Source organism: Microcebus murinus, chromosome 10, assembly GCF_040939455.1.
Source record: "Microcebus murinus isolate Inina chromosome 10, M.murinus_Inina_mat1.0, whole genome shotgun sequence".
NCBI lineage: Eukaryota > Metazoa > Chordata > Mammalia > Primates > Cheirogaleidae > Microcebus > Microcebus murinus.
This window is the reverse complement of record NC_134113.1, coordinates 7,982,578-8,009,186: the sequence shown is the minus strand read 5'-3', so window position 1 is coordinate 8,009,186 and position 26,609 is coordinate 7,982,578. Positions and strand designations below refer to the sequence as shown.

General features: G+C 37.3%; 1 protein-coding gene across 1 annotated transcript in view; it reads right to left on the bottom strand.

Moving 5' to 3' along the window:
• Positions 1–367: 367 nt before the first annotated feature.
• Positions 368–26,609, bottom strand: part of ST13 (ST13 Hsp70 interacting protein) — a 34,262-nt gene continuing 8,020 nt past the window's right edge. Inside the window, exons 3-12 of the mRNA XM_012741766.3 lie at positions 25,548–25,623; positions 22,439–22,509; positions 15,421–15,487; positions 13,290–13,374; positions 13,045–13,155; positions 8,504–8,606; positions 7,035–7,151; positions 5,338–5,386; positions 3,039–3,172; positions 368–2,646 (exon numbers count right to left, since the gene is read on the bottom strand). Coding sequence (XP_012597220.1) covers positions 2,518–2,646; positions 3,039–3,172; positions 5,338–5,386; positions 7,035–7,151; positions 8,504–8,606; positions 13,045–13,155; positions 13,290–13,374; positions 15,421–15,487; positions 22,439–22,509; positions 25,548–25,623 — 942 coding nt within the window. The 3' untranslated portion in view covers positions 368–2,517. The remainder of the gene's footprint in view (positions 2,647–3,038; positions 3,173–5,337; positions 5,387–7,034; positions 7,152–8,503; positions 8,607–13,044; positions 13,156–13,289; positions 13,375–15,420; positions 15,488–22,438; positions 22,510–25,547; positions 25,624–26,609) is intronic.

Here is a 26,609-nt window from a genome sequence, read left to right as displayed (position 1 = left end):
CATAACTATGGATTAGCTCCCTTGCAGCTAAATATGGCTTCAACACACATACACAAAATTGATCGATGAAACATAAGCAGAAGTAATAAGATGTTAATTCCATATAGTAGCTTCACTATCTCAGCATGTGTTTCCCAGACCCCTTTTCCTTTTTCCTCAGATTCAATAGAAGCTACCTTCTGAGAATGGCAGAACTGCTTACTTCTGGACAGCTACCTGAAAGAAAAGTAATGTTTTACTTGGGATAATGTATTTTTTAGGGGTCCTTATTAATAACACTTTAAAATCTGCAGCCTATTAAGCCTAGTAAATAACTTAAGAACATGTACTGAAAAAACAAAAACCAGGGAGTGGGGGATTTCCGATATCCAGTTTGAAACCGTATTTTATTTTTTATGTAGCTAGAAATATCCAGTAACTATATATTTTAAGCAGAAAAAAACTCCTGTTCATACCATCATTAGCACAAGAACATTTCTGGTTTAGAAGTGATAATGAGTTTCTATGAAAATTAAGAATATATTTTATATTTGTGGAACTTAATAGTCTAAAAGCAAGCACAAGACACACTTTCAGAAGAACAATTTTACTTTTACCCATTTATGGTAATATATGCAATGTTAGAATATAATTAGGTAAAATATAGTTGAGTAAATCAAATGAAGAATCCAGAAGAAAACTGTTCTTCTTGGGTTAAACATGACACACATTGGAAATTTTGGGAAAGTAGAACACACAGTAACAAAAATAACATGCAAACTCAAATTCAAGTTTATATGGTGTTTTCAAAGGATTTAAAGCATATAGCTTTTTCTCATTTATATAACAGATGAATTCTGTCTGCTTGCTTACAGCAAACGGTTAGAAATTGAATAAACTTATTTATGATTTCAGAAATATGCTATTTTAGAAATGTACTCCATAGAATTTACTTCATTGCTCCTACCACTGATTCCTCACATAAGCAAAGTACAGGTCTCATTCCTTGAAACTGCTTTTGAACACTAGCACTTTAAATGGAAAACTAGGTAGAAACATAGCAATATCAGGAACAAAGCCTATATACTCAGTCTTATTTAAGATAAGAATTGGTTGCATGTCAGAAAATTTATCATTTTCTTTATCCTTGCAGTGGTGAGAGGGAAAGAAAGCAGAGGTGGGGTTACAGCTACACTATTTAAGGAAGACCCAAACAGGAAGACAATGAATCTTCACAGTTGCAACTCCACAATGCGTAACTGTGGATATCTCATCTATTTTGTAATTCATGCTACAGCAAAAACTCAGGTTCTCCTCTATGTATATCAGTTTTCAAATCTTATTCTCTTCAAAATACAAAGACAAATACTACGAGATAAAACTCTAACTGCAATACGTATTTCCAAGTAGACGGTATTTCCAAACACCAAAGGGAATCTCACCCTCTAATGTCTTTTGATATGACAAGATTTTGCCAGAGTGAAAGTCTATGACTTAAATAAGTAATCTCAAGGTCAAGTAAGAAACTACAGTTGTTATGGGTATTACCCTACAGTCACCATATGTATTACATATTAAATTAAACCCAGCATTAAATATGCTTGTATAATTATGCTATGAATGATAATAGCAGTGAGGATGCTAGTGAAAAAAACTATCTTTAACCCAAGAAGATTAAGGAGAAAAAAAGGTAACAAGCAGAAAGCGGACATAGAGTTGGGCATTTTTTAACAGGAAAGGTAATTTTAAACATAGAAATATAAAAAGAAAATTACTTCCTTATTTCTGCTCTGTGGAAATAATATGAAACATTTATTTGATATATTGGACAAGAACAGAGCTAAGTAATCCAACTCTACTGCAGCATTACAAAAAAAAAAAAAAATCATCCCTTCACCACAGTGTAAGATTCAACCTGCACAAGGGTGCATGTTATATAAAACACAGCAAGACTGCTGCTGCCCTGCCAAGTACTTCCAGTCCCTACCCAGGTCCTACTGAAATACTGGTGGTCCCAATAGCTTTATCGAAATAAATCATTTTTTTTTAAAATAAAGCATTTAAAAAGACAAATTAAAATGCCTTGGTAACCATATATCCAACTCAAACTTTATCTATTTAAATGAATTATATTTGCTCCCACCAATAAACTTTTATTTTACTCAAACTAGAGCAATAACCTCCCATATAAGTATCTTCCTTGCCCAATAATTCAAAGGAAAAAAATCCAAAATGATTAGTAAGAAAAATGTAGAAATTAGCATACCCTTTTAATTAGTTTAAATATTTTTAAGGTTTAAAAAGTGTCTAAAGATTGTAATTTCTAGTTGGAAAACATTATCTGAATGAATACCCTAATGGCAAACCACTGCAAAATGCTTCAGCTGCATCTGGGGCAGAGGGGTAGGGATTATCTTCAAAGCACCCCAGCTCTCTTGATGAGAAGGTCAGAGGTACACTGGTTTGTATTATTGCGACATCCATTAGGTGATATAGGTTCCTTTTCCTTCAGCATGGGCTTTGTTTGTTGGAAGGGCATCACGCTTGACCTCCAAATTTGGCTGACAATTTACTGATGAGATTCATAACCTTTGGGTTGCTCTGGTATTTTGACATATTTGCCGGGTTCTGGGCCACATCCTGGAAAGCCACCATAACTTCTGGATCCTAAAGAGAAAGGGTTTAGGTTTTTTATTAGTATTTTTAAAAGTATCTTACTGGGTCAACAAGTTTATTATCCTGTATCCCATCTCTTTATTTATACCTATAATTTTGTCATGGCCAAGAATATAAATATTAATGTACATCTCGAAGGCAAGCTCAATTATGTTGTTTCAATCAGAAAACAAAACTAGGACATACGATTACCTATAAACTAATTTTTAAAAACTTAAGGTACTCATTATGAAAAAAGAAAATGAATGTCACATCTGCATAATTAGCATTTGGTAGCTGAGATAAATAAAAAATGACTGAGAATAACCTTTGTCTCCACACAAAATTATGAAAGAATACCTGAGTGATATAAAGTCCAACTTTGTTTTTCTTCCAAGTCTTACCTGCATGGCTGCAAGAACCTCTGGATCACTAAGAATTTCATTGAGTCCAGGCATTCCTGCCATTCCAGGCATGCCTCCTCCCATTCCAGGCATTCCTCCAGGAAAACTACCAGGCATTCCCCCAGGAAAGCCACCTACAAGAATAAATGAAAGAACTGTATAACACCCACCATATTCCCAAGTAGGATGATATACTATTTCCTTCTAATTAAAAATAACACACATACGAAAAGTGTACATACAAAGAACAAGGGTGTCACTAAGCCCAAAGTAGTCTGAACAGCATAAATATTCTAACCTAGATATAATAAGGCACCAATTGTATTGTAGCTTCTAATTTTCTCTTAAAAAATTAAGGCTTATAAATCAGACTTTGCAACCTTCTGGATTTACTTTTTCCTAAAAATAAAACTGTTAAATAGTTTAATCTTGCCTTAAAAACAAAGAGCCAACTAATAGTCCCTTAGAATTATAAAGTTAAAGTCAGTTACCTTGGTCATATTTTATCTTAACTCCCCATTCTTGGATATGATTTCTATTTCAATTTAATTCATATGAGTTTAAGATTTTTGTGTTGACTATATTCATTGAGAGTACTTCTTTCTTCAGTTAAGAACTACCCAAAATGCTTGCTACAAATTATTTGTGGATTTTTGATTTCCACCTCAAACAGAATCAAATTCTCTGAAAATAAAACTAGAAATCTGTATTTTTAAGAAGCACTCCTGATTCTTCTTTACAGAGAATAATGCTCCAGCCAAATGGATTTCATTCTCCCAGTATATTTTGTTAGATTATGAACTGAAATTATCTATTCTTTTCTTCACTACCATAAATCTATTATATATATCCATTGTCAATATTCTGTAACCATAATTATAGGTGTATCATAAAGGGAAAGACAAGTAACATTAATATAGTCTACAGATCAAGGGTAAAGCCATAATAAACAAAGAAATACATAATCTTAGGGGACCTGAAAACTACTATGGTGACATCACTGCACTCTATCAGGGCCAACAGAGTGAGATTCTGTCTCAAAACAAACAAACAAAACTTCCTTATGAGAAAGCTAGTTACCATTAAACAACCACAGGCAGCTGCTTTAAAATGATTTTAAGTCCTTTTCTGGCCTTTATATAAATTTCACGCTGCCTCAATCAGAAGTATTCAATAATTATTCTGAGTGCCTCTCCTCTTCTCTTTTATTTTTATTTTTTTGAGACAGAGTCTCGCTTTGTTGCCCAGGCTAGAGTGAGTGCCATGGCGTCAGCCTAGCTCACAGCAACCTCAAACTCCTGGGCTCAAGCAATCCTACTGCCTCAGCCTCCCAAGTAGCTGGGTCAGGCATGCATCACCATGCCCGGCTAATTTTTTCTATATATATACTAGTTGGCCAATTAATTACTTTCTATTTATAGTAGAGACGGGGGTCTTGCTCTTGCTCAGGCTGGTTTCGAACTCCTGACCTTGAGCAATCTGCCCACCTCGGCCTCCCAGAGTGCTAGGATTACAGGCGGATTACAGGCGTGAGCCACCGCGCCCAGCCTTCCCCTTCTCTTTTATTTGCATGTTAGCCCTCTGATATCATTCAAAGCTTTGCCTCACTAGCAATTTCTGATCACTTAATATTTGCAAGAATAAATGTTTACACAGGACTCAAAACACCATTTTTATGCCTAATAATCCCATATAATGCTTTTACCTAGTATCCTCATGAATATCATTGTATAACAGAACCAAATTCCATTATGGCAATTTAGAAGTACTTAGATTACATCATAATAAATTCTTTTTTCTTTCTCTCTTTTTTGGAGACAGAGTCTTGCTCTGTCACCCCAGCTAGAATACAGTGGTGTCATCCTAACTCACTGCAACCTCAAACTCCCAGGCTAAAGTGATCCTCCTACATAGCTGGAACTACAGGAGCCCACCATTACACCTGGCTAATTTTTCTATTTTTTTGTAGCAATGGGGTCTCACTCTTGTTCAGGCTGGTCTTAAACTCCTGACCGCAAGCAATCCTCCTGCCTTAGCCTCCCAAAGTGCTAAGATTACAGGTGTGAGCTTCTGTGCCCAGCCCTACTAACATAAAATTTTTAATGAGAATGAAACTTTCTAGAGGTTACCATTCTAAAGACCCTTTAATATTCCAGGAACTAATGGTACTAAATATATTTAGTATATAAATCTTGCTTTCTCTATATATGCCCACACATGTATGTATCTGAGAACCCTAAATCAGACTATATCATAATTATTTACAACAGTAAGAGCTTTAATTTTCTTTTAAACATACCTGGAAAAGAGCTGTACTGAGCTCCTGATTGTCGTCTGGCTTCTTCCTCCTTTAATACAAAAGGAAATAAATTATATACTAGGGAAAAAAAAGTCTGCTGTCCACCCCTAACCTATTCATGCAAAATCATGAACAAACTGTAAAATAAGCCAGTAGAAGTCTTACAAAAACAAGTTTCAAATGGTAATACTGGACTGAAAGATACACCTCATCCCTTTCTTAAAAAAGTTTCCCAACTACATTTTCAATGAACATCATTCTTGGTAATAATTTCAAGAAGTACTAACACAAAAACTATAAATTCTTACTGTTTTTAAAACTCGAAAATGAAAAGACATGGCTAGATTCGTAATACTGCTATAACTTTTGTTTTCCAAGTTTTCCATACTCTCCTTACATAACTCAGCAAGACAAATGGAGATCTCCCGATTTGTTTTTACATTTTTCTGTTTTGCTAAAGACAAAAATGAAAGGAACGATATAATTTTTCCTTATATAGTTATAAAATTGTCAAGGAGCTACTAGGAGATATGTAAAGTATAAAAATTACTTTTAAAGATTCTAAACTATAACTTTGGAAATTAAGCATGCTTAGTATTAATTGGCAAAAAATCAGGAGTAACACGTTATGTAACACAGCTTTATGTCCTTTCATTCAACAATGCTGGAAAGAAGTAGGTGAAAACTGATAGAACCAGTACAGAAAAAAATTAGGAGGCCGGGCGCTGTGGCTCACGCCTGTAATCCTAGCTCTTGGGAGGCCGAGGCGGGCGGATTGCTCAAGGTCAGGAGTTCGAAACCAGCCTGAGCAAGAGCGAGACCCCGTCTCTACTATAAATAGAAAGAAATTAATTGGCCAACTGATATATATATAAAAAATTAGCCAGGCATGGTGGCACATGCCTGTAGTCCCAGCTACCCGGGAGGCTGAGGCAGAAGGATCACTCAAGCCCAGGAGTTTGAGGTCGCTGTGAGCTAGGCTGACGCCACGGCACTCACTCTAGCCTGGGCAACAAAGCGAGACTCTGTCTCAAAAAAAAAAAAAAAAAAAAAAAAAAAAAAAGAAAAAAATTAGGAGAAACCTTAAGAACAGGAGCAATATTGTGGAGAAATTATGGATAATTTTCTTTTTCCCAATTTTTTTTTTTGAGAAGAGTCTGGCTCTGTTGCCCAGGCTAGAGTGTCGTGGTGTCAGCCTAGTTCACAGCAACCTTAAAGGCTAGGAAGGCTCAAGGGATCCTCCTGCCTCAGCCTCCCGAGTAGTGGCAACTACAGGTGTGTTCCCCGCATGCCTGGTTTGAATAAATTTTAAATAGCTACAAATTCATCAATGGAACAGGAAGAATCATAAATTTAAATCCAAACAAGCATAATGAAAAAATCAAATACTACCTACTACCAAGTTTTAATTACTTGACCAGGAAAAACTCCTAAAGACAAACAAGTATGTAAGTTGGTGAAATATTAATAAAAGCTCACTTAAAAATTTAAAGACTAAAAATATCCCCACAATTAAAGAAAAGTCCTTTTAATAGTACTACTAACCTACAGAACTACAGGCAGTATATCCTATACTATGCTAAAAAAGAAAAAAATAACTGCAGGCAGCATTAAAGGATGCAGAAATTAGAATGGTATCATAAAAACTCCACAATATACCATATTTTTGTTTCATTGATTAGTTATAGAAACTTTACCCTCTGGGCTCTCTCATGCTCTTCTCGAGCCTTCTTAACCCTTTCTATTCTTTCTTTGATCTCTCGTTCTTCACGTTTTCGCTCATACTTTCGCCGATGTTCTGCAATTTTCTGGGCCTAGAAAATAAGAGCCATAGAAAAATAAGCCTGCTTCAAAAGTTGAGTAAGTTCAACACAAATAGTTTTGTTAAGAGTTATTTTTCTTCGTGGAGAGAGGTTTAATGCAACACATAGTTTTCAAAAATGAGTTAGATTCATTTAACTTACACAAAAAGACCTGACACAAACTCAGGCTTTAAAAAGATCATCTCAATTGCATGAGATACTGTAAACTGTAAAACAGAGGAAAGAGCCTATAGTTTCAAGTTAGTGAGAAATGCTATAATCTCAAACAACTAAGCTCAAAGATGACAAATAGGTTTCAAACTGCATGACAATTCTTGCCTGACAGTTTCTACCAGCTGCATAGTGTTAAGGATTCAGAAGTTACAGCTTAGTTCAGCAGAACAGTATCACTAATGATGTCTGCCATGGGAAGGCTGAGACTGGGAAAACATACACCAGCTATTTGCCACAGTCTATATTTAAGTTTCTTAAGCCATAAAATGGGTGGGGCTGGAGGGGGACAGAAATATTTAGTCTTATCAAATTGCTATAGGTTAGAAGCAAGACTTGTCAGTAAAAAAAAAAAAAAAAAAAATTGCTATAGGGATTAAGAAAGAAAATACAAGCACAACTAAATAGTACCAAATGCTTTGGATCTATTATTTATTCACAGAATAAATCTGAGAGATTTGTATTCAACTGTTTCTTTCGTTTGTTTGCAACTCTGCTGAGTTAGCCCTCTTATGAGAAGAAAAAAGGAAAATCAAATGAAATCTCTGGCAACAGATAAATTCAACAAAATTTACACTATCTCAAAACCTTTGGGAGTAAACTCTTGGTAGTGTAACTTCCCACAAAGTTGAAGGACTTACCACATAAAAGCATTGAAATTATTTTAATTAAATTTAGATAAAAATTATCTTAAAATAGAACGTTCTAGCTTTTGGATTCAATCTTATCATTTTAAATAGATTGGAACTTCCACAAGGCCCTCATACTTTATAAAGTGGCTATATATATATATATATATATTATATAAGGACAGACCAGATTCAATCTTGAGTCATGACAATTTTAGAACTATTTCTTTCCCTGTTGTAAACCTGATACCTACCCCCTTTTCCATTTCTAACTTTCTGATTATTCCACTATACACTTGCAAACAAAGTAACAGAGCTTGCTCTAATATAGCATGAGAAATGAAAAGTTAATGAAATCTTGAATTGAGCTCTCTAAACTTTCTCTAAATTACAGATTATAACCTCCAAATGTTTGTTTCTTTGCATCTGTTTTTTAGGTAAATTACGGCTGCAGGGGCTAATTACCAGAGCCATGGAGTAACAACTTTCTGTATTTTAACATACCCTAGGTTGAACTTCTTTCAGCATTGCACTAACATCTTCATCATAATCCAGTTTACAGGCAAGGGCAAGATCATGGGCTGCTTCTTCCCAATGGCCCAGAAGTCTGAAACAGATTTAAACTCATTCAAGGAGCCTTGATATATATTCACCTATGTAGCATGGTGTCTTTCTTCCATAAAAAACGGTTGTTATAGAAGACGTTAAGTTAAATATTAACTATAAATATTCATCAACCAATTCAATTACTATGTTCCACACTGTTGATTAAGTCTAAAAACTTGAAGTCGAGTTTGAATTTCCTCTATGCTAACTGTAAAGCTGCTCTTCTACTACAAAAAAATCTCCAAAACCTTAAAACAAAGAAACCCACCAAAAATTCATTCTTAATTTAGAATATCATGAAATTATATAAAGAGAATATAGAATTATAATTTATAACTCATCAAAAACAGAATTAAGATGATGTATATTTAGCATGCTACATTCTAGGTAAGACAGAGGGGAAAATGGGTGTGTACACTTTCCCAAAAAAAAGAAAATGGATAAATCAGAAACTAAAGTTTGGTGGGGTAGGTAAGAATGGTAGAAGAGACAGCAATGGAAATAGAGTTCTCTGGGTATAACTTTTAACTCAGTTTTGACACTTCAAACATAAATGTTTTACATACTCAAAAAATAAAATTAAATCTGAAAGATGGAAATAAAGCTACCCCTAAACCTGAATATAAACAGAAATAAGAGGCTGTGCATCATACTGACAACGTAAGCTACACAGAAAAACCAATTCAAGTAACTTTTAAAACAGTTATTTGGCTGCATGGGGCAAGCCTACAATTCCAGCACTTTTAGGAGGCCAGAGTGGGAGGATCGCTTCAGGCCAGTAGTTCGAGAACAGCCTGGGCAACACAGCGAGACACTGTCTCTACAAAAAATAAAAACCAAAAAAATTAGCCATGGGCAGTGGCGCATGCCTATAGTCCCGGCTACTTAGGAGGCTAAGGCGGAAGGATGCTTGAGTGCTGGAGTTTGAGCCTGCAGTGAGCTACAATCATGCCACTGCACTCCAGCCTACTAGACAGAGCAAGACCCTATCTCTTAAAAAACAAACAACCCAGTTATTTTGACTGTTGTGTGTATATATATATATATTTTTTTTTTCATTTTTATTTTTTTTGAGATAGAGTCTTGCTCTGTTGCCTGGGCTACAGTGCTGTGGCATCAGCCTGGCTCACAGCAACCTCAAACTCCTCAGCTTAAGCAATCTTTCTGTCTCAGCCTCTCCAGTAGCTGTGACTACAGGCATGCGCCACCATGCCTGGCTGATTTTTTGTATTTTTAATTGATCAGCTAATTTCTTTCTATTTTTAATAAAGACAGGGTCTCGCTCTTGCTCAGGCTGGTCTTGAACTCTTGACTTTGAGTGATCCTCCCACCTCCACCCCCCAGAGTGCTAGGATTATAGGTAGGAGTCACCACACCCAGCCAATTTATTTATTTTTTGAGACAGGGTTTCACTCTGTCACCTGGGCTAGAGTACAGTGGCATCATCATAGCTCACTGCAACCTCAAACTCCTGGGCTCAAGTAATTCTCCCTCCTCAGCCTCTTAAGCAGCTGGGACTATAGGCATGCACCAAAACACCTGGCTAATTTTTCCATTTTTAGTAGAGATGGGGGTCTCACTTTTGCTCAGGCTGGTCATTTTTTATTTTCAAGGTATTATAATTCTGAAATAATTTTACATATATCATAGGCTTACACAAGTAAATGTATTAGGCATAAAAATTTTGAATGTAGTATACAAGTATCAAAAATACAACATCAAAAGGCAAGGGAAAACATTTAATGTTAAACTGTAATTAAAAATACCAGTATAAACTCAATTTTAAGAGCCTTTACATAAAATCATCATTTAAGAAATCTTTTGCTCTTCCCCTCAAGCGGCCTGAGGTGATTTGTGAAAATGGTTCGCTATTCACTTGACCCAGAAAACCCCACAAAATCATGCAAGTCAAGAGGTTCAAATCTTCGTGTTCACTTCAAGAACACTCGTGAAACTGCCCAGGCCATCAAGGGTATGCATATACGAAAAGCCACCAAGTATCTGAAAGATGTCACTTTAAAGAAACAATGTGGGCCGGGCGCTGTGGCTCACGCCTGTAATCCTAGCTCTTGGGAGGCCGAGGCGGGCGGATTGCTCAAGGTCAGGAGTTCAAAACCAGCCTGAGCAAGAGCGAGACCCCGTCTCTACTATAAATAGAAAGAAATTAATTGGCCAACTGATATATATATAAAAAAAAAATTAGCCGGGCATAGTGGCGCATGCCTGTAGTCCCAGCTACTCGGGAGGCTGAGGCAGAAGGATCACTCGAGCCCAGGAGTTTGAGGTTGCTGTGAGCTAGGCTGACGCCACGGCACTCACTCTAGCCTGGGCAACAAAGCGAGACTCTGTCTCAAAAAAAAAAAAAAAAAAAAAAAAAGAAACAATGTGGGCCGGGCGTGGTGGCTCATGCCTGTAATCCTAGCTCTCTGGGAGGCCGAGGCGGGCGGATTGCTCCAGGTCAGGAGTTTGAAACCAGCCTGAGCAAGAGCGAGACCCTGTCTCTACTATAAATAGAAAGAAATTAATTGGCCAACTAATATATATATAGAAAAAATTAGCCGGGCATGGTGGCGCATGCCTGTAGTCCCAGCTACTTGGGAGGCTGAGGCAGAAGGATTGCTTGAGCCAGGAGATTGAGGTTGCTGTGAGGTAGGCTGATGCCATGGCACTCACTCTAGCCTAGGCAACAAAGCGAGACTCTGTCTCAAAAAAAAAAAAAAAAAGAAACAATGTGTACCATTCCGACGTTACAATGGTAGAGTTGGTAGGTGTGCCCAGGCCAAACAGTGGGGCTGGACACAGGGTTGGTGGCCCAAGAAGAGTGCTGAATTTTTGCTGCACATGCTTAAAAATGCAGAGAGTAATGCTGAACTTAAGGGTTTGGATGTAGATTCTCTGGTCATTGAGCATATCCAGGTGAACAAAGCACCCAAGATGCGTCGCCGAACTTACAGAGCTCATGGTCGGATTAATCCATACATGAGCTCCCCCTGCCACATCGAGATGATCCTCACTGAAAAGGAACAAATTGTTCCAAAACCAGAAGAGGAGGTTGCACAGAAGAAAAAGATATCCCAGAAGAAACTCAAGAAACAAAAACTTATGGCACGGGAATAGATGTAACATAAAATAAATGAAAATAACAGTAAAAAAAAAAAAAAAAAGAAAAAGAAATCTTTTGCCGGGCGCGGTGGCTCACGGCTGTAATCCTAGCTCTCTGGGAGGCCGAGGAGGGCGGATTGCTTGAGGTCAGGAGTTCGAAACCAGCCTGAGCAAGAGTGAGACCCCGTCTCTACTATAAATAGAAAGAAATTAAATGGCCAACTAATATATATACAAAAATTAGCTGGGCATGGTGGCGAATGCCTGTAGTCCCAGCTACTTGGGAGGCTGAGGCAGGAGGATTGCTTGAGCCAGGAGTTTGAGGTTGCTGTGAGCTAGGCTGACGCCACGGCACTCACTCTAGCCTGGGCAACAAAGCGAGACTCTGTCTCAAAAAAAAAAAAAAAGAAATCTTTTGTTCTCTGACAATTGAAGCAACAGTTCATACCAGAACCAAGGAACATATAGACCCCTACTACCCAAATCTTAGCTTCCACAAAATAAATCATGATTTCCCTGAAAAATGGTTTATTACAAGTCTGAGACAAGCAATGTACAAGATGAGCTTGTATTATCTCATACCAAAGGCAAAGAAACGCTCAAGACTAACGGGATTCCAAAACAATCACCAGCAATGCATGTGCTTTTCCTATACACACACAGCATTAATAAACTTTATTTCAATTTTTTACCTTTAACTTTACATGTATCTTCACAGAAATCACTAGAGCTACTTTGAGTCACCTATTACAGTTGCCCCATGCAGATCCATCTTTTATCTCCATCAACACTTGAGGTATAGCACCTTTTCAATCCATGTAACTAAGATGTGAGTCTCATTGGTCACTTCACTCCCAAGACACAAATACTCTGGTGTACCATTAAGTTTTGCCGCCAGGAATGATTATTAATCTAGGTTAAATTCACCTTTTTATTTTCCCCTTTTCCATATTTTTCAGGTGACCCAGCAGTGACTGAAGTAGTTTCAAGCTGGTATATTCCCTGAGCGCGCGCGCGCACACACACACATATGTAGTTCAATATTAAGTTACGATGAGTCTAAAAATAAGAGAAAATCTGTATGACACTGACATAAGGTCATTCTCTCTTTTCTTGGAATTTTCAGGAAAAAATCCTTACATTTCCTGCGTGTGGTCAAAAATTAATAGTTTTCTTTGAATGAAAGGGAATAGAATTATTTTCTTATTTACTCCCTACAGAATCCTCTCAATTCTTCACACTAAGGACAGATTACTTTGAAAATTAAGCCCATAGTGATTCTGAGTTTTCAAAAAAAATTTAAAGAGTTCTGAAAATAATTAAGTTACATTATTTACCTGTGTGCTTTCCCTCTCCATTTGTAAGGCTGAGCTGAATCAGGATTTATTTCAATGGCTCTATCACAATCTCGGATGGCAGCATTTGGCTTCTGTAATTTGATGAAGACACTAAAAAATAAGTGTGAAATTAAAAAGTATTCATTTCAGACACTAAAAACTTTGGGATACCCATAGAAGCAATTCTATTTAAGCAAACAAGCAGAAATTATTCACCCGGGGATACTTTTCTGTTGAGTTCTCACCTGGCTCTCTTGGCATACAAAATGGCCAACCGAGGATTCAGCTTGATGGCATCTGTGAACAAGTCAATGGCTTTCTGTAGTTCACCTAAAGTAAAACAAAAGTTACTGAGAAATATTCAGAGAACAAAAATACAGAGGTACCAGGTACAATGCTTTTACACCTGTAATCCCAGCACTTTGGGAGGCCACGGCAGGAGGATTTGAGAGGCGAGGAGTTGGACACCAGCCTAGGCAACAAAGTGAAACCCTGTCTCTATTAAAAATAATAAATGTGGCTGGGCGCGGTGGCTCACACCTGTGATCCTAGCACTCTGGGAGGCAAAGGCAGGAGGATCATTCAAGGTCAGGAGTTTAAACCAGCCTGAGCAAAAGTGATACCCCGTCTCTACTAAAAATAGAAAAAAATTAATTGGCCAACTAAAAATATATAGGAAAAATTAGCTGGGCATGGTAGTGCATGCCTGTAGTCCCAGCTATTCAGGAGGCTGAGGTAGAAGGGTTGCTTGAGCCCAGGAGGCTGAGGTTGCTGTGAGCTAGGCTGACGCCAAGCCACTCTAGCCCAGGCAACAGAGTGAGACTCTGTCTCAAAAAAAAGGATAAGGTAAATTAATTTTATTCCATTGATTTTTTTGTATCATTAAATCAAAAGGATAAAATTAAGCTTAAAAAGGAAAAAATACCCATATAACTTCACAGGGCTGATTTTTATAAACCACAGCAATATACTATTGAAGAAAGGGTACAAAAATTCAAGAAAGCTAGAATTCATAAAATACTATAACCTATATTTAAAATTTATTGACTGTATCCTATTCTCACAGTTAACATCTTTATTAGTCTCTTAAATATTCAAGAACTAAAACACACTATAAAATTAGAAGAGTTCTTTGCGCAAAGTTTAATTCTTGGGGAGACAAGCCAAAAACAATTTTAAAATAAATGTCACAATTCACTGTGAAAAATAATTTATCCAGTTAGTGAATGAGTAAAGGACTTTAAAAAGAACTCATGAAAACTAGACAGAAAAATATTCAGTCTTATTAGTTACAACTACAGATAGCTACTATAGGTAATTACACTTGGATCTCTAATAAGCAACTCACACCTACCATATTCAAATCTCAACTCTTAATTCGTAAGCGATCTCCAAATCTATTCCTCATCCTTATCTTCCCAACTAAATAAATGGCTCCTCCTATCATCTAGTTATGAGTTGGCAAACTTTTTCTGGAAAGGCCTATATAGTAATTTTAGGCTTTGAAGAACATACAATCTGTAATAACTTCTCAGTGATGCTGCTGCAGTGGGAAAACAGCCACAGTTAAGTACCAGACTAGGTTCAAATAAAGGCACTCTATCGCTTGAGGCCAGGAGTTTAAGACCAACCTGGGCAATAGTGAGACTCCATCCCTAAAAAAATTTAAAAATTAGCCAGGTGTGGTGTTGAGAGCCTGTAGTCTCTCCCTTCCCCGACTCCTCCCCCCAAGAAAGGCACTCTGGCTCCACAGTCCAGCTTTTAACTATATTTTCCAAACAAAAGTGCCTTTGGCAAGCCTGCGTGGAGCTTGAACTCACAATCCCTGGCTTAAAATACTAATATTTTATCACTTAGACTACACTATAGAATAGCATATATTTGAAAATTAGAACTAGGTTACATTTACACAACTCACATGAACAGACAGTATAGAAAGAAATGTGGAAAAACAAAAACATGATTTATTAAGTGGTAGGTTCATTTTCATTTTGTTAAATATTAGTGACACAATAAATAAGAAAATGGGGGGTAAAGGACAATATGCCAAAACAAGTGACAAAAATAATGAAGTATGGCAAAGATCCTTGGCAAATCACAGCCCCTCTGAGCTCTCACGTTGTTAATCTATAAATGGGTTAGTAAGAGGTTTCATGGAAATAATGTACACAAAAGCATAAAACTGCCAGGAATATAGAAGGAACTAAATAAATAAATGTTGGATAGAAATCTTAGGTGATAGGGAAATGAAGAGAAGATTAGCACAGAAAACAAATGGTCTGGAAGAGCAGTGGCTGGTAACAATTGATGGGTATAAATTAAAAGCTGAATAGGTAAAAGAAGAGTCTGTAGCAAAGAGAAAAAAAAATTACTCACCATCATTTAGGGCTTCAATGGCTGCAACTTTCTTATCATTTGCCTGATCCATCATCTCCTCGGTTATCTAGAGGGAAAATGAAAGTAAATTTAGTAGTAGTAGCGAAAGCAAGAGAGGGAGAATCAATTTTGACAGTCTTAGGGATGAGGAAGAGGCAGTCACAACATCCATTTTCGTTCACTCTTCTCTAGTCTCCAGAGAGCAAAGAGGATAATTATGATAACTACTGAGAATACAGAATGCGTTTTCAGCCTTTTATACTAAATAAATTTCACTCCCTACACTCTGCCCTGAACATGACCTTTATATTAAATCCAATCTCCTCAGAAAGAAGTAATTAGTTCTTTTTAGGCTTGAATCTTCAGAAGAGAAAGATCTCATTCCTTTGTTCTTGTAAACATCTATTGAGCACTTAGAACACTGTACAAGATGCTGACAGCACAAAGATGTAAGAAAAAAACTTACAGCAAACATCCTGCCTCAAACCAAAAGTTCAGAAGCAATTCCTTTAACTATAGGGAAAAAAAAATCCACTTTACCAATACCACTGTATAAAATGGAGGTGCTGGCTAATCCATGAAAAAAAATGATTTGGTACGCTTAAAAACTGGAAGGAAGGCTGGGTGCGTTGGCTCACGCCCGTAATCCTAGCACACTGGAAGGCCAAGGCGGGCTTGAGGTCAGGAGTTCGAAACCAGCCTGAGCAAGAGCGAGACCCCGTCTCTACTATAAATAGAAAGCAATTAATTGGCCAACTAATAAATATAGAAAAAATTAGCTGGGCATGGTGGCACATGCCTTTAGTCCCAGCTACTCGGGAGGCTGAGGCAGTAGGATCGCTTGAGCCCAGGAGTTTGAGGTTGCTGTGAGCTAGGCTGATGCCACGGCACTCACTCTAGCCTGAGCAACAAAGTGAGACTCTGTCTCAAAAAAAAAAAAACAACTGGAAGGAAATTAGCAAACAGTCTTTACATTTGCCTAGAAAATCCAACGGAAATGATGACAAGTTATTAGATCTAATAAGATAATTCAATTAAGTTGTCAGACATAAGAGCAACATAAAGAAAAAACAAAAACCAGAGTTCCACCACACCACGAAAAATCATTTACAAAGCACTGTTTCTAAGAATCACACAAGACTTCCACAAAGGAAAAAGTAAAATTCTATTAAAAGACAGAAAAGACAACTTCAAGAAATTTTGACATACATTCCCTATATTCATAGAAAGAGATTATTTTAAATGTTTCAAATCTACCGTTACTCAATAAATTCAAGGCAATTCCAATAAAAATTCCTATAATTTTTTTTTGAGATGAGGTCTTACTCTGTCATCCAAGATACAGTGCAGTGGCATCATCATAGCTCACTGCAACCTCAAACTCCTAGACTCAAGCGAATCTCCTGCCTCAGCCTCCCAAGTAGTTGGGCTACAGTTGTGCACCACCATGCCTTATTTTTCTATTTTTGGTAGAGACTGGGTCTTGCTCTTGCTTAGGCCAGTCTCGAACTCCTCGCTTGAAGCAATCCCTCCTCCTGGGCCTCCATAAGTGCTAGGATTACAGGCATGAGCCACTCTGCCTAGCCCCTGCAAATTTTTGACATATATATATATATATATATATATATATATATATATATGTACATACACACACGCACACACAATTTATTTATTAATGAATGAACAAACGAATGAATGAAATGAGGTCTTGCTCTGTCACCCAGGCTGGAGTGCAGTGGCATGATGATAGCTCACTGCAGCCTCCAATTCCAGGGCCCAAGTGATCCTCCAACTTAGCCTCCTGAGTAGCTGGCACTACAGGTACATGCCAGATGCCTGGCTAATTTTTAAAAAAATTTTTGCAGGGACAGGGCCTCCTCTATATTGCCCAGGCTGGCCTCAAGTGATCCACCTGCTTTAGCCTCTCAAGTGCAAGGATTACAGACATGAGCCACTGTGCATGGTGTCAAAATTTTTTTAAAAGAATGGAAGAAATTTTTATTTTTTTTTTTGTAGAGAGAGGGTCTTGCTAAATTGTCCATGCTTGTTACAAACTCCTGGTCTCAAATAACCCCCTTACCTCAGCCTCCCAAAGTACAGAAATTAGACACATGAACTACCACACCAGGCTACAATTTTATTTTGAAGGTGATGCAGAACACAGGACACAAAGTTTAGATTCAGATGAAGAGAACGTATGTGGTCTAACCAGACACCCTCAAAATAAATATGGAACTCTAAATGCCTATACCAGGATAATGGTAAACAAAAAAAAAAACCTGTCCTACAGAAAGGGACAGTCAAGTAGAGATGATAAAAACTCTTGAAAATTCAAAACCACATGCCAGCCTTTTATTTAGAATTCTACATTACCTGTGTAGTTAAAAAAAAAACATACTGAGAATTTAAAGTGGTCCTTGAGTTGGCAGTGCCAACTCATAGCCTAGATGTAGGCAAACACATTCCTTTAGAGGTACACACATTCTTACCTAGGCCTCAAAAATTTTCCACAAGTGCAAAGAACTCATGGTCAAAATCTTTCTCCCGGCTGGGCGCGGTGGCTCACGCCTGTAATCCTAGCACTCTGGGAGGCCGAGGCGGGCGGATTGCTCGAGGTCAGGAGTTCGAAACCAGCCAGAGCAAGAGCAAGACCCCGTCTCTACCATAAATAGAAAGAAATTAATTGGCCAACTAATATATATATAGAAAAAATTAGCGGGGCATGGTGGTGCATGCCTGTAGTCCCAGCTAGTTGGGAGGCTGAGGCAGCAGGATTGCTTGAGCCCAGGAGTTTGAGGTTGCTGTGAGCTAGGCTGACGCCATGGCACTCACTCTAGCCTGGGCAACAAAGCGAGACTCTGTCTCAAAAAAAAAAATCTTTCTCCCTCCTTCCCTCAGAAATACACACATGTAAGAAAGATACATCAATGGGCAAAAGCCAGGAAAAATAACAGAAGACTAAGACCAACAAGAGAGTTCAACAAAGAATTTAATGTGTCTATTAAAAGCAAATTCTCAAAACAAGTAAAAAGCAAGGGACTTATAAATAACCAAGTAGAAATTAAAAAGAATCAAAGCAATTCAACCAATTGAAAGGCTGTAAGAAAAATAAATTTAAAAAAGAATCAAAGTGAAAGTGCCAAAATGAAAACCATAAACATTCCAATTCAAATATCAATGGAACACATTAAACATAGAAAGCATACGTACTTCAACAGAGTGCTAAAGAGATGAAACTTTGCGGAAAAAGTCTAACATTATCTAATCAGGGCTTCAGAATTATAAAGAGAATGGGGAAGAGGCAATATATGAATTAAATAATAGTTGAAAATATTTCAAAGTTAAAGTTAATAACCCTAGAATTTAAGATGCTCAGTGACTCCTAAGTAGAATAAATAAAACATAATAAACCTACACACATCAAACAGAAGGAATGCCATCAATAAACAGAACATATACTTTTTAAAGACTCCTTTTACAAACAGTTGACCAAAAGTACTTATATTTGTTCTTGACAAAGATCCATAAGACATTTTCCAGGGAAAATGGAAGTTACTGAAAGATACTTTAAAAAGACCTAAAGATTAGATAGACACCACATTCATAGATAAACTCAACAGTGAGAAGATGTATCTTCTCCCTAACTTGATTTAGATTTAATGCAAGAGGGGGAAAAATTATTTGGAGTTGGGGGAGATTAGACAATCCAACACTAAAATTTATATGGAAAAACAAAGCAAAGAACAGCCAAAATAATTCTGGTTTTTGAGGTCTTTGCCCTACAAAATAACAAGACTTAGTATGAAGCTATATAAGACAATGTGACATTAAAGTACAGAAAAAAATTAGACAAGTAGAACAAGAAAGTCTGCAAACAAACCCACACATACAGAAATAGCATAATTTTAGCATTGGTAGGATTTTTTTTTTTTTTTTTTTGAGACAGAGTCTCACTCTGTTGCCCAGGCTAGAATGAGTGCTGTGGCATCAGCCTACCTCACAGCAACCTCAAACTCTTGGGCTCAAGCAATCCTGCTGCCTCAGCCTTCCAAGTAGCTGGGACTACAGGCATGTGCCACCATGCCCGGCTGATTTTTTCTATATATATATATTAGTTGGCCAATTAATTTCTTTCTATTTATAGTAGAGATGGGGTCTCACTCTTGCTCAGGCTGGTTTCGAACTCCTCGAGCAATCCGCCCGCCTCGGCCTCCCAGAGTGCTAGGATTATAGGCGTGAGCCACCGCGCCCGGCCTGGTAGGAATTTTTTAATAATGGTACTGACAGGAAGATTGAAAGTGAAAGGCTAACGTTAAAAATTTTTATAAGGAAAAAAAATGTACTATAGTAATTATAACCTTAAGGTAATAAAGCATAAAATACAAAAGAATAATCAATCTAAAAGACACTGGATTAAAAGACACTTTTTTTTTTTTTTTTGAGACAGTCCCACTCTGTAGCCTCTGCTAGAGTGCCGTAGCATTAGCCTAGCTCACAGCAACCTCAAATTCCTGGGCTCAAGTGATCCTCCTGCCTCAGCCTCCCTAGTAGATAGGACTACAGCCACGCACCTGGCTAATTTTCTTTCTATTTATAGTAGAGACAGGGTCTCACTCTTGCTCAGGCTGGTGTCCAACTCCTGAGCTCCAGCAATCCTCCTGCCTCGGCCTCCCGGAGTGCTAGGATTACAGGCGTGAGGCACCACACCCGGCCTAAAAGACACTTTTTATTGAGACAACACAAAAAGTGAAAGCAAGCCACAAACTGGAAGAAAATATATGTAGCACTAGGAACTGTTAGTATCTAGAATATTAAAATGGACTACATCCTGATCAACTGAGGTGAGGAAAGGAAAAATGTACGAAAAAAAATGAACTACAGGCCGGGCACAGTGGCTCACGCCTGTAATCCTAGCACTCTGGGAGGCCGAGGCAGGAGGACTGCTTGAGCTCAGGAGTTCGAGACCAGCCTGAGCGAGACCCTGTTTCTACTAAAAATAGAAAGAAATTAATTGACCAACTAAAAGTATATATAAAAAAAATTAGCCGGGCAAGGTGGTGTATGCCTGTAGTCCCAGCTACTTGGGAGGCTGAGGCAGTAGGATCACTTGAGCCCAGGAGTTTGACACTGCTGTGAGCAAGGCTGACGCCACGGCACTCACTCTAGCCTGGGCAACAAAGTGAGACTCTGTCTCAAAGAAAAAAAATGAACTACAAATCAGTAACAAAAAAGACAAACACCACGGCAAACAAATGGGGAAAAGGTCTGAACACAACAAAAGCCTGTGAATGACCACGAAACATTAGAATAAGCTCTACTTTATTAAGAACCAGGAAAACGTAAATGAAAAGCCACACACTTCACACAAGACTAGAGAAGATGAAATGACAGTATCAAGTATTGAGGATATGGACCGATCTTTCAAAACTGCCATTAAGATATGACAGTGTTATCCTAGCACTCTGGGAGGCCCAGGCAGGCGGATTCCTCAAGGTCAGGAGTTCGAAACCAGCCTGAGCAAGAGCAAGACCCCATCTCTACTAAAAAAAATAGAAAGAAATTAATTGGCCAACTAAAAATATATAGAAAAAATTAGTCGGGCATGGTGGCACATGCCTGTAGTCCCAGCTACTCAGGAGGCTGAGGCAGGAGTATCGCTTGAGCCCAGGAGTTTGAGGTTGCTGTGAGCTAGACTGATGCCACAGCACTCTAGCCCAAGCAACAGAGTGAGACTCTGTCTCAAAAAATAATAAAATAAAATAACAGTGTTTCTCAACTTTTTTTCATTTTCAGCTACAATGGAATTTTTTAAGACATTTTCCACACCCCATTTTAATACCACAGATATACTGCACATATGTTTAATGTGTTATGGCCCTTAGCGGGACTATTAACCATTGTGATATCTAAAATTTTTTCAAGCTCCTCTCCCAAGAACCAATTTTCACCCCATTGAGGGCCCAATGTGAAAAAAACATTTTGGAATACAACTTGGCATTAGATATTCCATTAAGGGGAAATTCCACTTATAGGTAAATACTTTAGGTGAATTTCACTTTATAGTGCAAAGAAAAGTCAAATTAAGGCCGGGCGCGGTGGCTCACGCCTGTAATCCTAGCACTTTGGGAGGCCGAGGCGGGTGGATTGCTTGAGGTCAGGAGTTCGAAACCAGCCTGAGCGAGACCCCGTCTCTACCAAAAATAGAAATAAATTAATTGACCAACTAAAAATATATATACAAAAAATTAGCCGGGCATGGTGGCACATGCCTGTAGTCCCAGCTACTCGGGAGGCTGAGGCAGGAGGATCGCTGAGCCCCAGAGATTGAGGTTGCTGTGAGCCAGGCTGACGCCACGGCACTCACTCTAGCCTGGGCAACAAAGTGAGACTCTGTCTCAAAAAAAAAAAAAAGAAAAGTCAAATTAGATGCAAATTTAAAAGAGCAGGTGAAACAGATAATAACAGGGATTTCAGACACTGTTAGAAGGGTTAAAAATAATATGGGAATTTTCACAAATATTTTAAGAAGTAATATAAAATGCTTTCCTAAGGCCGGGCGCTGTGGCTCACGCCTGTAATCCTAGCTCTTGGGAGGCCGAGGCGGGTGGATTGCTCAAGGTCAGGAGTTCAAAACCAGCCTGAGCGAGACCCCGTCTCTACTATAAATAGAAAGAAATTAATTGGCCAACTGATATATATATAAAAAAATTAGCCGGGCATGGTGGCACATGCCTGTAGTCCCAGCTACCCGGGAGGCTGAGGCAGAAGGATCACTCGAGCCCAGGAGTTTGAGGTTGCTGTGAGCTAGGCTGACGCCACGGCACTCACTCTAGCCTGGGCAACAAAAGCGAGACTCTGTCTCAAAAAAAAAAAAAAAAATGCTTTCCTAAATGCCTTAAGTCAGAGAAAGATCTACTATATGCTCTTCCTGGAAGAATCATGATATAAAATTATTGCAACAAGGGAGGACACCTTCACATTCCTTACAACAAGCAGAAAATAAAATCATTGAACTCACCTCTACATTTTCATCTCCCATTTCTTGCGGGGCATCAGTGTCTGGTTCAATCACACCTTCATTATCAATTTCTGCCAAAGTTGAGAAAATGACAGTAAGACTTGCACTATATATTATGGTAGTCACTACCCACACTTGACTATAAAAAACTGATTAACTATGTATGGCTAGTGCAACTAATGAACTAAATATTTTAACTAATTTTAACTTAAATATGGAGGCACTAAAAAATATTTCCCTATTAAACACTATATTGTTTTGGTAAGATTACGTTTCACTTTAACTGTCACATCACGTAAGATACTTATGAAAAGACTGCAGTGGGAACATTTGTGTGCATAGTTTCTAGTTTCTAGTATTACACAGAAATACACCATAGATTTAGTCACTGTCAACAAATTGATTTCAGTTCAAATAATTTTTTTGTACACACTGATGTACCATGATGTTTTTGGGTTTTTTTTTGAGACAGGGTCTCACTCTGTTGCCTGGGCTAGGGTGCTGTGGCATCAGCCTAGCTCACAGCAACCTCAAACTCCTAGGCACAAGCAATCCTTCTGCCTCAGCCTCCTGAGTAGCTAGGACTACAGGCATGCACCACCACGCCCAGCTAATGTTTTCTATATATTTTTTGTTGGCCAATTAATTTCTTTCTATTTTTAGTAGAGACTCGGATTTACTCTTGCTCAGGCTGGTCTTTAACTCCTGACCTCGAGCGATCCTCCCGCCTAGGCCACACTATCACACCTGGCTCATTTTTATATTTCTCTTATTTTTTGTAGAGATGGGAGTCTAAGCTATGTTGCTCACGGTGGTCTCCAACTCTTAGCCTCAAGCAATCCTGCTTTTCGGCCTTCCCCAAAGTCTTGAAATTATGGGCATGAGCCACCATGTTGGCCAATTATAATGTTTTAAAAAATATTTTATGCAGATAACACAAGTTACAGTGATACTTTAAATCATAATGACATATTTAATTTTAATATAATTATTTTCATTTTTAAAAGTATGGGCAAATTTTGATTTTAAAATAAAGGCTTACTACTAAGGCAGGATCAAATTCCAAGGCTAGTCCTATAACCAAATCAGTAAAGACTAAAAAGAGATATCCTAAAAGTTTTATGCTAAATGACAACTGTAATTTGCTGCAACAGATCAAAACAAAATAACAATTATAAATTTTTAAATAATAAAGTGGACAAATTAAGAGATTTTTTTACAAATAGAGTGAATTTGATAAGTTTCTTCCTAACAATCAAAAATGAATCAATGAAATTAAAATCAGCTGCCTGAGATCAGAATTCACATCCAACACACACAAAAATTTTCAAAAATTGACATGATTGACAAATAATGATTGCATATTTTAAGATGTATAATCTGGTGGGTTTATTTTTTGAGACAGAGTCTTGCTCTGTTGCCTGGCATAGAGGGCCGTGGCATCAGCCTACCTCACAGCAACCTCAAACTCCTGTACTCAAGTGATCCTTCTGCCTCTCAGCCTCCTAAGTAGTTGGGACTATAGGTGCTCACCACCACCCAGCCTTCAATGTGGTCTTGACATACATGCATATTTCATTTTATTGTGCTTCATTTTACTGTACTTTGCAGATACTGTGATCACACACTGTGAAATGATTCCCTCTGTCAAGTTAATTAACTTATCAATCCCAAATATTTATTTAGGTGAGAGCACTCAAGAACTAGCCTATTAACAAATTTCAAGCATATAATACATTATTATAACCATCCTGTACATTAGATCAACAGACCTTATTCAGGTTACAACCAAAAGTTCATACCTTTTAACAAGGGCACAACAAAAAATTTTTAATCAATTTTTTTTTTTTTTTGAGACGGAGACTCACTTTGTCGCCCAAGCTAGAGTGAGTGCCGTGGCATCAGCCTAGCTCACAGCAACCTCAAACTCCAGGGCTCAAGCAATCCTGCTGCCTCAGCCTCCGGAGCAGCTGGGACTACAGGCATGCGCCACCATGCCCGACTAACTTTTTGTATGTATATTTTTAGTTGGTCAACTAATTTCTTTCTATTTTTAGTAAAGACAGGGTCTTGCTCAGGCTGGTTTCGACCTCCTAACCTCGAGCAATCTGCCCGCCTCGGCCTCCCAGAGTGCTAGGATTACAGGCGTGAGCCACCACGCCCGGCCTTAATCAATTTTTAACAGAAACTCAGTTTGTTTATAAAAATTTTATATGGGCACAAAAAACAAAATCCTTTTAGATAAAACTGGTTAAAATAACAAAACAAAACTATTATTACAGTCATGGAAATTGTTAGAAAATAATGAGAAAGACAAAAAAGATATTTTACAAAAAGTTAAAAATCTTTAATTAAGCCCCCAAACAACTGTCAACAGAATACAAGACCTTTCTAACAATATCAAAGATCAACTGATTCAAAATCTGAAAACTCGCCAAGTACTTTTCTTTAGGTTCTGTGACATAAGAGATTGCCCAATTATAGTCCAATTGCCCAATACAGTATCTTCATAGTCTCAAAGGACTTCTAAATTTATGGAGTATTGTCAATTTGCAGCCAAAAACAAAAAAAATCAAACTCATGGCATAGATATTAATTATTCTAAATATGGACCAGTTTTATCAACATGGATGCAAGAACTAAAGAAAAACAATCTTTTGGTACTCAATTCAGTAATTGGAAAACTTTCAAATTAGGTTTAGAACAACTTGGGTATATGATCCAACTTTTTCAAATAAAATGTTATTAAGTCTGAATTATTTCTAATAAATGTAACATCTTAATTGAGGGATGATATATGTGTAAAATTCACTCTGAATTTTGAAGCCTTTCTATGAAGAAGGAAAATAAATCATTAACAATTTTATTATATTGATTACATGTATATCAATATTTTAACCAAAATAGCTATCACTAGCTTAAAAAAATGTATTCTATTTCATGTTTCGTTTTACTTTTTAAAAATGTGGCTACTAGAAAATCCTAAGTTTCATATGTAGCTCACATTTTACTTCTATTAGACAGAGCTGATTTAGTCAATCTAATGAAAATCAACACAGGATCATATTATAGATTATTATCAAATACAAACTAACTACCATCTCCTCACCTAGATCACTTTCCTCACTTGATGGTTCCTCTGTCTGTATGTTTTCCTCCGCCTTCTCACTATCTGTTTTTTCTTCCTAGCAAAGGGAAGGCAAATAGTGCTATCAGTGTTTAATAACATACCCAATATTTATACCAATTTATATCAATTCACATATAAACTGTTCACCATACATTATATTTCCATTGTAATGCTCCCATCCTTGTTTTGTTTTGGTAAGCTAGTTTTAGTTTTTTGTTTCTCCTTTATAATTAATTATAGGTCTAGTCTCTTACCCAAATCTTTAGGATAATGCATTTTAGAACTTGAAAATTTTTGGATTTTAGAAAGCAAATACAATGCATATATTATATAACACCCTCATCATGTACCACAGTTCAGAAACCCTCCATAATCCAACACATTATTATTTCTGCAAAATAAAGTTTGAACATTAAGTGGTATACAGACTATAAACAGTCCAACGTCCATTCACATCACATTTTAATGCCAAATTTACTAAAAATCTTTACATTTTTATTTTGAGTTTTGGAATTACAAAAAATGATCTGTGGAACTATAATACATAACAAAAATTCAAAGAAGTTAAAAGTGCACATGATGGAAAACAAATTTCCTTCTCATCCTATATGTAACCAGTATAGTTTCTTGTATATCCCATTCTAGGATATTCTCTACATATATGAGACAACTCCTTTCTCTACATATATGAAACAACACTTTTTGTTTTTTCCATTCAACAATGTTGTGTATCTTGAAGGGTGTACCCTTATAAGCCCACCTACATCAATTCATTTAATCATATTAGTATATCATTAACCATTTAGGTCACTTCCCCCTTTCTTTCTTAAACATTGGAATCAAATGTTACAAAACATTTGCTGAGTCCCTATAAACTGTGCAATGTAGTAGGTGCTTTAGAATACAGTGAAAAGTCCAGTCATAATTCTAAATCAGAAGGTATTACAAAAATTTTTTAGCAGAGACAAAGGTTTAAATACAATTTTATCTTCATATATGTTTATTCAATGGCAAAATATCCTGTCTAGGGCTCAGAAAATA